The 13,147-nt window shown below is 66.6% G+C and overlaps 4 protein-coding genes across 4 annotated transcripts; 2 read left to right on the top strand and 2 right to left on the bottom strand.

The window, feature by feature from the left end:
- Nucleotides 1–340: 340 nt before the first annotated feature.
- Nucleotides 341–2,550, top strand: MNEG_8316 (hypothetical protein; the record flags this gene model as incomplete). The annotated part of the gene is made up of 1 exon (XM_014043214.1): nt 341–2,550. A coding segment is annotated over one exon (2,210 nt), but the record flags the coding sequence as incomplete, so codon positions are not given.
- Nucleotides 2,551–5,633: 3,083 nt separating this feature from the next.
- On the top strand, nt 5,634–9,325 carry MNEG_8315 (Solute carrier family 22 member 6; the record flags this gene model as incomplete). The annotated part of the gene is made up of 6 exons (XM_014043213.1): nt 5,634–5,933; nt 6,135–6,367; nt 6,785–7,026; nt 7,358–7,860; nt 8,092–8,155; nt 8,370–9,325. The coding sequence occupies 6 exons, from the start codon at nt 5,634–5,636 to the stop codon at nt 9,323–9,325; spliced, it is 2,298 nt and encodes a 765-aa protein (XP_013898667.1).
- An 837-nt stretch (nt 9,326–10,162) lies between these two features.
- On the bottom strand, nt 10,163–11,648 carry MNEG_8314 (hypothetical protein; the record flags this gene model as incomplete). The annotated part of the gene is made up of 5 exons (XM_014043212.1): nt 10,163–10,276; nt 10,533–10,709; nt 11,041–11,114; nt 11,362–11,410; nt 11,589–11,648. 5 exons carry the CDS (start codon nt 11,646–11,648, stop codon nt 10,163–10,165), a joined length of 474 nt encoding a protein of 157 aa, XP_013898666.1.
- Nucleotides 11,649–12,397: 749 nt separating this feature from the next.
- MNEG_8313 (hypothetical protein) lies at nt 12,398–12,712 on the bottom strand (the record flags this gene model as incomplete). The annotated part of the gene is made up of 1 exon (XM_014043211.1): nt 12,398–12,712. The coding sequence occupies one exon, from the start codon at nt 12,710–12,712 to the stop codon at nt 12,398–12,400; it is 315 nt and encodes a 104-aa protein (XP_013898665.1).
- Between the last annotated feature and the right edge of the window lie 435 nt (nt 12,713–13,147).

The raw sequence follows: 13,147 nt of genomic DNA, 5'->3' as shown, positions 1-13,147 counted from the left end.
GGCGGCGGGGAGGGCGGGGAGGCGCCGGAGGTGCTGGCCGCGCGAGAGGCGGAGGCGGCGAGGGCCGCGGAGGCGCTGCTAGCCGAGCTGGAGCGGGAGGAGGAGGAGGAGCGGGAGCGGGCGGCCAAGGCGGCGACCAAGCGGAAGAAGAAAGGTGGGGGAACATGCTTTGCAGCATGTGCATGCCGTCAGTGGGATTCAAGGGTCGCGCGCACGCCTGCAGTGGCTTGCGCCCGTGATAATCATGGCACTGGCAGCAGCAGCAGCAGCAGCAGCAGCAGCAGCAGCACTGTGGCCACTCACACGGTGTCCTGCCTGCATGCCTCCCCCCAAATTGCAGCTGCCAAGCCTCCCAAGCACCTGGACGAGCTCGAACAGCACCACGAGCAGCAGCAGCACCACCACCATCACCGCGACGATCACCACCACCACCACCTCCACCAGCAACAGCACCAGCAGCAGGAACAGCCGGCGCACAAACAGCAGCACCCTCAGCAGCAACAATACCACCATGATCACGAGCAGCAGCAGCAACACGATGCCGCCACCACGCACAGCACGGCGTTGAGTGCGCAGCTTCAAACTATCAGTGACGGTGCAGCGGTGGGAGCGGCGCTGGCAAACGGGGCCAAGGCAGAAAGCCAGCAGCAGCAGGGCAAGCAGCGGCCCCAGCGGATGCGCAGCAGCAGCGCCGATGGCGTGGCCCCTGATGCCCATGCCGGGCGGCTCCTCACCGGCAACGGCCAGGCTGCGGCGAACGGGCCCATGAGCAAGGCGGCCGACGGCCGGGGCAAGCGCACTGCGGCAGCGGGGGGGCGGCGGTCGCTCGACACGCTTGCGGGCTCCTGCGTCGCGGTCGGCACCAATGGCACGCCCAGCCACCACGGCCAGGACGGCGGCGGCAAGGGGGCTGCACCGGCGCCAGCGGGCGCGGACGCGCAGCCGGGCACGCCCGCGGCGGCGTCCGATAGCAGCCGCTCCGCCGAGGGCGGTGGCGGCGGCGACGAGGCCCTCCGGCGCGCGTGGGAGGCGCTGCTCGAGTCGGCCGCCAAGTGCCTGGACGAGGCCGCGCAGCCGACGGTGCTGCGGGAGGTCGAGAGGATGCTGCCGCGCGCCGCGGCCGCCGGCATCAGCGTCAAATACGGCCGCAAGGTCCTGCAGCGGCTGCAGTCCGTCGAGCCCGCGCGTGCCGCGCTGCGCGCGGCGCTGAGCGCACCGCCTGCCGCGCCGGCGGCGCTGCGGCTCGCGGGGGTGGAGGCGGCGCTGGCCGGCTGCAAGAGCGTGCGGTGCCTGCTAGATGAGCGCCTGCTGGCGGCGGCGGAGGCGGCCGCCGAGCGGCTGCGGCGCGAGGGGGCTGAGGCGCAGGAGGCGGTGGGCAGCGCAACAGCTGCGGCGGCGAACTTCGAGGCGGTGGCTGTGGATAAGCCTGCATCGGATGAGCAGCCGCAGGTTGCAGCACAGCTGCAGGCTCTGCAGCAGCAGCAGCAGCAGCAGCAGCCTGACGTGCACGACAGGCAGCAGCAATCAACTCCGCCGCTGCGCAACCGGCACCGGCACAAGCCAGGACAGGTTGATCAGCATCATATCGGGGCCGGGGCTGCGCCGGGGCAGCCGCACCACCAGCACCAGCTGCAGCACCAGCAGCGGTCACGCGTGAAGCAGCCAGGCGCGCCGATGCAGCACGCGGCCCCTGCACACATGCAGCTGGCTGCGCAGCAGCAGCATCCCCACCACCCGCAGCAGCTATCAGCGCACTTCCTGCAGCAATCGCAGCAGCACCAGGCCGCGCTGCAGCAGCAGCATCTGCAGCACCACCACCACCTGCAGCAGCACCAGCAGCAGCACGCGCAGCAGCAACAGCCGCAGGCGCCGCCGCATACGCAGGGGCTACCTGCCGGTCTGACGCCCATGCATACGCAAGCGCTTATGCAGCACCAGCAGCAGCAGCAGCACCAGCAGCACCTTCTGGCGTCCCCGCTGCTGCAGCAGTTGCAGGCGCAGGCAATGCGCCAGCCCAGCCCCATGCTGGCGCAGCAGGTCGCCGCAGCCGCCGCCGCGGCGGCTGCGGCAGCGCAGGCGTCGCCCGCGGCGCGCAGCTTGATGCACTCCCTTTACCACCCGGGCCAGGCAGGGCAGGGCGCGATGCCCCCGCAGCAGCCGCAGCAGCCGGGGCCCGGTGGGCCGCTGCCTTTCATGTATGACGGCCGCGGGCCCGGGGCGCCGCCGGGGGTCGCGTTCTGGGGCGGCGGCGCGGGCGGGCTGGGCGGCTTGGTCCCGGCCGCCGTCACAAGCAACGGGATGCCGACCGGCGCAGGCTCGCTCGGCGCGATGGGCTCGGGCCTGCACGCGTCCCCGCTGATGCGGGTGCTGCAGCAGCAGGATGCGCCGCCGCTGGTGGGCCCCGCGTACCCGCAGCAGCACCAGGGCGGCCCACCGCGAAGCGGAAGGGGGCCGCCGGCGGTCGCGAGCAGCTGCGGGGTTATGCTTGACGACCGGGACCTGCACCCAGCCTACGCAATGGCCCATGCTGTTTTGGACGACCTGGAATAAGCCCCCCCTGCGACAGCTGCGTGGCGGCTGGTGTTGGATGCGCAGCGCCTGACGTCGCGCAGCGCTTGCTCCAAGGCTCGGTGGGCCGCGCCACCTCCAGCATTTCCCAAGGTTGCCGTGGTGACCGGCTCCGCCCTTTTGGCAGCAGTTTGCCCTTTTACATGCTTTTCTTCGCCGACACACAATCAAGTTTCGCCTCCGGCGAGGGTTTTGTTGCAGCTGGGGTGCTATGCGTTGTTGAGTGCGTTTGTGGGCACCGGAGGGCGCTGGTGTTATCGTCATGCAGGTGGTGGCTGTCAGTTGCGACACTGCTGTTATATCTGGGCGTGAGTCCGTGCCTGGCAGCAGGACCGGAGGGTCACAACAGATACAGCAGCAAGCACAGCATTTTACATGCACGGGGAAAGGCAGTCGAGCGTGCCCTCCTGACGTGCAAGCTGCTAGGTGACGTCATCTCTCAGCCCGAGCTGCGCCAGCCTCTGCGAGGGGAGAGGGGTGGCACTGGTGTGAGGGTCGTGTGGGGTGCCTGGGGACGTGACCAGCGGCTCCCATGATGCCAGTGCAATTAAGGACCCCAGGCAGATCCGTGGTCACGGGTGCCCTGGCCATATCATCATGTCGAGACAAGGCTCACATCTGCGCAGCCCGCCCTGGCCCCTGCAGCGAGCAGCCGCGCAGCGCTGCTGCTGGTGGTGTTGGCGACTGCAAGCGCGGCGGCTGCCGCGCTCAGCTGCCGCGCGGCCGCCGCTCTGGCGGTGCCTGGCCCAACTCCTCCCCCAGCCCCTCCGCCGCCGCCGCTACCGCTGCCCACACTGCTGCCGCATGCCGCCACCGCCGCCGCGCTGGCGGATGCAAGGGCTGCTTTTGCGCTGGCTGACCTGGCACCCTGCCAAGTGGGGCCCTTGCTGTGAGCGTCGCTGTTCGGCGTCGATGCTGACGATGCGGCGCGGTCCTCGCGATCTGGGAAGCCTTTTCGATTAGTAGGAGTGCCAATGCGCAGGTTGAATGCGCAAGGGCGAGGGCGATCATTGGACGAGAGTGGGTCCATGTTGCAAGCTGGAGCAGCGCCGCCTCGGCGCTGCAGTTGTCATCAGAGCCACCAGTGTGCCGATGCCCCGTCGTGCCTACGCATGTGCACAGCAGACTGCTGAGGGAAGGCCGCCGGCTGTCACTAACAAACAGAAGGCACTGTGATGCGCCGCTTGGCGAAATTGGATCCATCCACTCACCTATCGCGCCGCCAACGCTGGGTGACAACGAGAACGTCTTCACCGCCACCGGCTGCAGCTGCACCTTAACGGCCGGCGCCGGCAGCGGCCGGTCGCGCGCCGCCGTGCCGGCCGTGCCGCGCTCCCAGATGGGCACGTGCGGCTTGTCGCCTGACCCGCGGCGGCTGCTTGACGCACTGCGTGAGCCCATGCGTGGATGGCTGCCCGTCGCCCCTGCCCCACCCCGGCTGGTGCCGCCGCCGGCTTTGCCGCCGCCCGAAAGCCCCGGCCCGCTGCCAACAGGCAGCTCAGCGTCGTCCGCCAGGCTGTCGGCAGCAGCACCACACGCAGTCCTGCTGAGCGCCTTGCCGCTGCCGCCGCCCCACCGCACGCGCCGGCTGCCCGAGGCGCCGCCGCCTTTCGTATCGCCCCTACCTGCTTGACGCGGGTGCCGACGTGGTTTGACAAATGCGAAGTGGCAATCGGGACGCGAAGACACTGACCAGGCGGGGCAGCAGGCAACTGATACGTGTTGAGCATCTCGCTGCTGCTCTCACCCGCACCTGCATCAGCGCTCCCCGCAGCCTGCCCCGAGGCACGCCACTCGTTGTCGTTGCTGCCTGCGATTCCAAGGTCATCGGGATTCCAAGGTCATCACGTTTCAGTAATTGCACCAAAGCAACTGCAGCTTCCTCCACACACGTCCCAGGACCCTGCCTGCCACCACCCACAGATGGCCGATGCACGCACCCGACTGTGTGCCAGCGACTGCCGCCGTTGTCACAGCGCCGCTCCCCTCGACCTCCCCGCCGCTGTCCGACTCCTCCTCCAGCACAGACGCATCCAGCACGACGCCGCAGCGGCCCTGCTGTTGCTGCTGCTGCTGCGCTGCAGCCGCAGATGCCGCTGCTGCAGAAATCGTACGCAGCTTTGTGATCTTGCGGCGCGCTTTGGCGTCACCTGCTGGTGATATTGGATCACGCAGCCCAAATGGTGAGGTTTGGAAAAAGTTTGCTTGAAAAAAATTGCGGTGGCCTATTTGCAGGCGCGCATGTGTGCGGGAGTGTTGCATCGCCCCCTCTGAGCGCACCCATCTTAGGAGCTGCCTTGCCCTTGCCACTGCTCTCGGCGGCTGCCTCGTCGCCATCTGCCACCAAGCCAGGCAGCAGCAGGCGGATCTGGGGTTTGGTAGGGGCCACAAAAATCAATGATGTCACTTCGTAGGAGCTCAGAATCATAAATAGGATGCAGAGCGAGTGCGTTGTGCCCCCATCCAGCTGAAGCACGCGTGTCGCTGGACCGCACGAGAGCGCCTCCACAGCCTTGAAACTGCCAAAGGGACCCTTGCAGCTACTGCCGCTGATTCGCACCCGCGTTGCTTCAGCAAGCTTGATTGACTGCGTGTGAGGGGTTTCCGGGTGTGGAGTGGCGATCGCTGGTGGGAGTCAAGTCGGTCAGCAGCGGTGCAGCAGCGGCGATGCGGCAGGGAGCACCATGCACATCCTGCCGCGGCAGCTGCTGGCTCACCGCCGAGTTGAAGGGATCATGTGATCCAGGTGTCCCAGGCCACGGTGGCATAATTGCCCGCTGTGTCACCCTCACTCAGCGGGACAAAAGATTGCAATCCTAGCTGGCAAGCTGCAGGCCATGAGCGACACCAAGAGGACCACGGAGATAGCTAGCTTATATCAGATTAAATCGCGATCAGCTGCTGCCGCAGTAGATCAGTCACAAGTTCATCATCACTGACGAACGACCGCCGAACCTTCTGCAGGAAACTGATTATGTATATAATGAACAGTTGCAGTTCGTCATTAACATAGTTTACATGCACAGCCTCATTAGGCGCGTCTACGGGAGTGCTGGGCCGTCGAAATGGGGCTGGACGACCAGCGAGCTCGTCAAGCGCCTGAAGCTGACATTGACATAGATATACATGTTACTGCTCCTACACCCGTGGAGATCCGCTCGTCGTCGGGCAAGCATCGTGGCGCCGCTGCGACCGCTGGCGGCCGTGTTGCTCCGTCTTCACCCCCCGTTGGGGTCAAGCCAGCCGCTCTTACGCTGGATGATGCGCTGACGCACCACGTTGGGGCATTTGGGGCCGGCCAGATCGTGCTGCTGGTTGTGGCGTCAATGTCCTGGGTCTCACTGGCTTGCGTTGCCCTCGCAATGGTGCGCCGTCGGTTGTGGTGGTTGGAAAGCAAATACAGGCTTGCGAGTGGCGGGTGGGGGAAACTTGCTCTCGACGAATGCACTGCGGCCCGGACCTCCTGTGCGTGGCCCGGCGCGCACCGCAGGCCACTGCCTGGACAAAACGCGACCGTCCCGAGAAGATGTCGCAAACGCACGCCCGCGTCCCGTCATCCGTTGCAGGTCTTCCTGACGGCCGACCCAGTGCGGTCGCAGTCCTGGCGCTGCACCTCCAGCGAGGACGCCGCCTGCGCCGCCGCCTGGGCCGTGGCGCACGCCGACCCTGGGCCGTTCTGCGAGCTGCCGCGGTCGGCGTACAAGTTCACGCCGCTGCGACTCTCCGTGGTGTCTGATTTCGGGCTGGTCTGCGCCGACGGTTGGCGCGTGGCGCTCGCAAACTCTGCTTACTTTGTCGGGTGAGGAGCCGTCGCATGCAGCGAGGGCGGCGCAGGCAGCTTCTGTCGTGGACCCGACCGTGCGGCAAGCTTCTGGCCTTGTGTCCAGGGTCATGGCGCATCCCCTCGACCAATTCTTGAATGCCGACCGCCGGCCGGCACCCATGGCGACAATTTGACGCAGGATCTGGGCCGGCTCGTCCCCTTTCGGGTGCGTGGGCTGAGGCGTGGGCTCTGGGCGACCCCCGCAGCCCCCTGGCGCGACTGTCCGCCCGCTGCATGCCAGATCGCTGGTGACGCTCAGGTCTTTGCGCAGCTCGGCCTGGACTTTGCCCCGCTGTCGTGCCCCCCTCTGTGCCGACAATACGCCTGGCTTCACTGCCCGCCACCAGTCCATACCCCTGCCTGGCCGACGCGCCGTGCTGCAACGGCGCGCAGGTGGCTGTCCGACCGCAGCGGCCGCCGCACCTGCCTCATCGCCAGCAACATCGCGACCGCCCTTGCCTGCGTGCTGTGCGCGGCCGCACCCGGCATCTGGACGTACGCGGCCTGCCGCTGCTTGATCGGTTTTGCGGCGGCGGGGCTGCCCATTGGGTCGTACCTCCTGGCCACAGAGGCCGTGGGCCCCGCGCTGCGCGGCGTGGCGGGGCTCACTACGCAGCTTATCTATCACCCAGGAGGTGGGCTTGGGGATGGCTGGGCGCATGCGTGGGTGTATTGTGTGTGTGTGTATGTGTGTGTGCTTGTGCCCCCGTGCAATACGTGTGTTAATGTGTGAGAGTTTGTGTGTGTCCGTTTAGGAGGCGGCTCTCAGTCATTCGCTCGCGTATCTAGTGGATAAAGTCGTGTGTATTTGCACCCATGCCTTCAGTTGGGCTACGTGGTGCTCAAGAGTGTGGCATTGGCGATCCTTTTCTGCACAACACCCTTAGTCTGTCAGCGTCGCCCTTGTGACCTCCGTCCCGCCCCTTTCCTCCCTCTGCCCTCTCGCTGCTGCTGCACCACGCGCAGAGTGGTTGCTGCCCCTCCTCTCAAGCCTGCTGCACGACTGGCGTCACCTGAACCTCAGCCTCGCGTGCGTTTGCCTGTTCGGCGCCGCCGCGGCCACCCTCATCCCGGAGTCCCCCCGCTGGCTCCTGTCCCAGGGGCGAGCCGAAGAGGCGGAGGGGGTTGTTGCGTGGCTGGCAGGGTGGAACGGGCGCGAGATGCCTGCCGGGGCACGGCTGAGCTCGGGGGATGCAGAGGAAGCGCCGAAAGCGGGCGGCGCGGCCGGCAGCACAGGCAAGGGATACTCACGGGTGCACCAGCAGGATGCCGAGGCCGAGGGCGCCCCGGCCACCCAGAAGCAGCTGCAGGCGGCCACAGACGGCGGCACTGGGGGCGGCGATCCGCAGAGCTGGCGCGTGCTGTTCTCTCACCCGCTGCTACGGCGGTCGCTCCTGGTGACGAGCGGGCTGGCGGCGGTGGCTGCCATCACATTCTTTGTGGCCGGGCTCACGAGCGATGCGCTCGAGGTGAGTCATTATTGATATTGTTTACTGCAGTGCTCGAAAAGAAGCAATTTGGGGTCGTTACAAGCAGCCAGATGGAGGCATCCGCCACAGCCCATGCCATGGCCTCGCGCAGAAGATGACTGAGCAGCCCACGCGGCGCCAGTGTTGGCCACGCTTGCTGCCCTGCTCGCATGCGCTTGCAGCGCTTGCGGCTTTCGATTGGGGCACCTGATCGCTCATCTATGACCACAGGGCTACTCAGTCGAGGGGGCCTTTTTCATCACGTCTTTGGCGGAGGTGCCCGCATACATCATAGGTAGGTGCTTCGCAGCACGGCGGACATACGAAATGCCTCTGTTCAATTGTGTTCAGCTCCCGTCAGCCCTGACTGCAGGTTGTTTCAGGCATCGGCGTGGCCTACCCCAGCGTGTGTGCCGCCGCTCGACCCGTGTGGCTAACCGACTTCGCCCTCTGTCGCCCGTCGCGGCCCCGCTCACACGCCTCCCATTCGCTCTCGGCCACCGCACCAGGCATGGCCGCGATTGATACAGCGGGGCGCAAGGCCACTGTCCTCACCTTCCTCATGATCTCAGGGCTCTCCTGCCTCGGCTGCGCTATCCTCGGACCCGGCCTCGCCCAGATCATCCTCGCCACGGTCAACCGCGGCGTGATCTCGGCCGCCTGGGGCTGCGTCTACATCGTGGCCGCAGAGACCTGCATCACCCCGCTGCGCAGCCAGGCGCTCGGCATCAACAACCAGGCCGCGCGCCTCGCCGGCGTCCTCGCGCCCGGCGTGCCGTTCCTCGCCGCGCGGCTGCGGGCGCCGGGGCTGTCGTTCTGGGTGATGGGCGTCATAGGCGTCGCCGCGTCGGCGGCGGTGCTGCTGCTGCCGGAGACGCGCGGCGTGCCGCAGGCAGACACCATCGAGCAGCTGGAGGAGATCCACTCGGCGTCCGCCTGCAGGGCCGCGGGCGGCGCCGCCGGCGCCGCGGCGGCGGCGACGCACAAGGGCGCGGCCCCGACCGCGCACCGGCAGGGCGGGCCGCGCGGGGGTGCCGGCGTTGCCGACCACTGCGGCCGCGGTGAGTCTGTTGTCAGGGAAGAGTTTTGGGACGACGCCTACGAGGAGCCGGATGTTGAGCGGCGGCCGCTGGTCGGCCGCGGCGCCGGCGGCAGCGGCGGCGGCGGCGGGGCCGGGAGCAGGGGCACCTGCGTCGCGCCGCCGGCCGCGCTCGGGCGGCGGCCTTCGGGGCTGGCGGCGGTCTGGTCCAGTTTCAGCTTCAGCTCAGGTTCCAGTGGGGATGTCCTGGATGTTGATGCAGGCGCCGCCCCAGACGCGCCCTCCGGCCGCGGGCGCCGGGGCGGCGGCGGCCAGAGGGGCGGCGGCGCGGCTGCGGCGCGGGGGGCGCCGCACTTGAGGGAGGAGGCCTGGGTGCAGCTGGGGTCGCAGGGGTCCTCGTCGGCCCGCGGCACATGGGTGTTGTGATCAAACATGTCCGTGAGTGCCAGGCCAGGCGGGAACGCTTCGCTGACGGACACCTTCTGGTTTCTGCGGTTGCTTCATAGGAATTTGTCGGGGATACTTTGTCCCCCCTCTGCAGGATCCCTGTGGCGGTGCAATACGGACACAACGATGCATACTACAGTCCCAATCATAGCAACACTGCCACAGCCCTGCGCCTTTTGGCCGCCATTGGGGAGCATTCGGCTTTCGCACAGTCGGCCCTTTCCTCACTCAAACCACTGCGCAGCCATGACATTTGCTGGCCTGACATATGGTATGCCTGGCCTCCGTTGATGCCTGCGTCACGTCTGCAGCACCACCCCTTGCGTGACGTCACGATGACACATGCGCGCGTGCTGCTGAGAAAGCATGCACAGCCATGCATATCCGCGCGTGTGTGTGCACGCACCTTGCGTTGGGACCGCTGGTGCCCGGAAGCATCCATACGCTGCCAATTCCACAGCCGCAGTGCTGTCAAGTCGCTTGACCCTAAGCTTGGCGGCCGCTGTACCAGAACTGGTTGTCATCTGCAAAAAAATGTTTGTACTTGTACTGTCTGCGAGAAACCTGAGGAATGCCCACTTCCTGTAACTCAATCCCTTTTATCGTGACCTGCTTGGTGGGTTGGCTGCTTTTGATTTCGGCACACAGTTGATCCATTAGAGGTCTGTTACAATTATGTCCCTTGCCCCGCCTGCAATAACTACAGTTCGTACGTGCACGTGTCGCACCCAAATGGGCAGTTGCACCAAGGAATGAATCAGCCAAATGGGTCGACACGATGTGACTACGGGGTACGAGCAGCTGACTACCCACCCACTACCTCAGCAGAAGCGACAGACCCCCAGCGCTGGACCGCGCCGCTGAGATGCGCCCGCCGACGAAATAGAACGAGTAGGTCTTGGGCTTGGTCGTGGGTGACAGTGTTTTGATCTGAAAAAGCCAGGCAGTCGGAGGGTATGAAGGGTTGACCGGTCAGCAAGAATAGACACGAGGCTGCTGCCTTTACGTTTCACCCTCATCCCTGCACAGTGCAGCTGCCGCTGCTTGGCCGCCTGCCTCCGTCCCGGCCGCCACACAGGCGCATGGCCCCCCCAGCACAACCAACGCTCCCCCATCCACCCGGCGGACATGCTCACACGCCACCACAGCGCCGGCTTCCCAGCACCTTCCACCCTCCCACGCCCACCTTGTTGCCGAACAGCAGGATGTCCACGGAACTGAATTGGAAGTCAAGCTCCCCCTTGGCCGGCTTCCACGCAGAGATGGCCCCCCCTATGATGAAGCGGAAGGGGCCCAGCTCGCTCTCGAGGGAGATGGCGCCCGATTTCGAGTCGATGACGAGGTCCTCCTTGACCGGGATGTACTGCGGCGGTTGGCAGGTGAGCGGGGACAAGTGCCGGTTGCGCCGGGCAGTCGGGGGGAGGGGTCGGCAGCGTGGCCAACAGAAACGGCCGCGAGACGGCAGGGGCCGCTTCGAAACATGCAGGGGTGCGAGTTGGGTCCCCCGCGTCCAGCAGGCGACATGAGTGGTGAGGCGAGGGTCCCTGGGCGCGGAATGGGGCTGCTCCGGGGCGTCAGCGCGTTCAAACGGAGCCGGAGGGCACCCCTGTGCCAGGTCAGCTGCCTCCTCATTCCCTGTGCTTGGCGTGTGCTGCGCTGCGACAGGCGCTCGCGGCACAGAATTTTGGGGGCACCTGGAAGAAGCGTAGCCCCGTGCTGGTGGAGAACACCAGCCGCCAGGACCCGTCAATGCTCTCCACGCCGCTGCCTGGGATCGCAAATCACAGGGGAAGCAAGAGGCGAACGTGCGTGTTGTGGCCGCGATTGGCGGGCACCCGCGCGCTGGGTGGTGCGCGCTGCGGTTGCTGCCGCGGCAGCGCACCATCTGCTGGGAAGCAAGGCCGTGCGCGGGCCAGCTGTGCTTACGGCACATGTGACGTGCCTGCACGCGGCCAGCGCGTGGCGGGTGAAGATGACGGCTGTTCTGTTATGATTTGTCCCAGCTGGCCGCTCACTTTCGCCTGCAGTGCTCTCCTCCAGCCACACCAAGGCGCCCTCCACCAGCTGCGAGCGCCGAGGAAAATAGATTGATGGTGCGAGGCAGCAAGCGCACGTCGGGTTTTCGGGCCAGGGTGCGTGCCAAGAAAGGGGTAGCACGTGCACAGCGGGGCCCTGCGGTTGCAGCCACCTGGTGGCCCCTCCCGTCCTGACCGGCTGCTTGTTCCAGATGACCAGTGCTCACCTCTGGCGAGACACTCTTGGTGGTCGCCGCATTCTTGAGCAGCGACAGGCACGAATCCATCGTTCCGGGGTTTGCCGCTAGGAACGCTGCCTTGGCTGCCGGCTCAGTTGGCTGAGCGAGAGCGCCGCTGGCAGCGGCCGCGGCGACACGCACGCTCGTTCGGCGTGCAGTGCTCGGCTTTGGTGCCCGTGCGGGCCGTGTGGCCGCGGGCCGGTTCGCGACCCGTTGCTGTACGGCTTGCATCTGCGCCTGCATCTGCAACGAAGGAAAGAGAAGATCGCCGGGTCACTGCTGCGAAGTGGCACGGGTGATGATGGCGTTCGAGCTTGTGGGATCGCGTGGACTAGGCTCGTCACGTGCAATCAAGCGGATCCCTTTGTACGAGTGGGTTGTTGATCGCCTGACAGGCAACGCCCGCACGCTCAACGCCGCTTGACGCCTTGCACCCACCTAGCTTCCCCAATGGGGGCAGGGGTACGTGCTGTTTGATGCAGCCCGTCCGCCCTTTGCACTGAGGAGCTGCCTCCTTCCCAACTAGATGCTGCAATCAGTGAAGCCAAAGGGTCAATGGTCAGAAAACTGCTACCTCGCCGCATTCAATGCAGCAGGATGCGCATGGCTACAAGCACAATCTCCCGATCCAGCCGCATTTCTTGCATGGAATATTTAGTACCATGCAGGAAGTTTGTGCAGTTGTTGGTTTTTGCATGTGATAGCGCCATGATGGGTCGCCCAGTATGCGGCCGGGTGCGCGAACCCAGCCCTGACAATGCCAACTGACAACCGACTGTGCATGTGAGATTACCAGGTCAGATCTCTTCATGCAGAAGCTCCAGCAGCGCAACAAAGCGATCCATGTCAAGACCCAGGTCGTCTAACATATCCAATAGCAGCGGCGACGGCCGCGCGCGGCTGAACACAGGCCTCAGCCCCTCCAGGCGCCCCCACGACAGCCCCGCCAGCAGCAGCGCCACCACCGCCTGCCACTGCCGCGCCTGCAGGCTGGGCAGCGGCCGCGAGAGGTCGAGCGTCCGCACCAGCGCCGAGACGTGCCTGCTGACGTCGGAGGCGGGCACCTTGACGCGCAGCGCGGCCAGCACGGGCGGCAGCGCGGCGCCAAGCATCTCTGACAGGGCCAGCTGGGCCTGCACAGAGGCCCTGCTCGGCACCTCCCCCAAGTCATCGCCGCCGCCGGCCCCGCCGCCACCGCCGCCGCTGCCGCCATCCCCGCTGGGCCCCGCCGCGCCCCGCCCGCCTTGCAGGTACGCCCGCGTCCCGTCGGCGACGAGCTGAGTCAGCACCGACCACAACTGCCCAAACTCCGGCAGCCGGACGGACGCGCCGCCCCGGGGCGCCCCGAAAAACGGCACTGCCGCGCCCAAACCAAAGTCGCCCGCCTCGTCCTCGCTATCCAAATCATCCCGCTGCAGCTCCTCCTCCTCATCATCATCATCCCCGCCGCCCTCGCTATCGCTGCTGCTCGTCGCCGTGCTCGCCCCCTCCGCCTCCTCCTCTCCCGCCCGCGCGGGCCGCGCCGCCGCGCGCGCGCCGTGGCCGCC

The sequence above is a fragment of the Monoraphidium neglectum genome (assembly GCF_000611645.1).
Source record: "Monoraphidium neglectum strain SAG 48.87 unplaced genomic scaffold scaffold01565, whole genome shotgun sequence".
NCBI classification, from domain to species: Eukaryota; Viridiplantae; Chlorophyta; class Chlorophyceae; order Sphaeropleales; family Selenastraceae; genus Monoraphidium; species Monoraphidium neglectum.
This window is presented reverse-complemented; position numbering and strand designations above follow the sequence as displayed.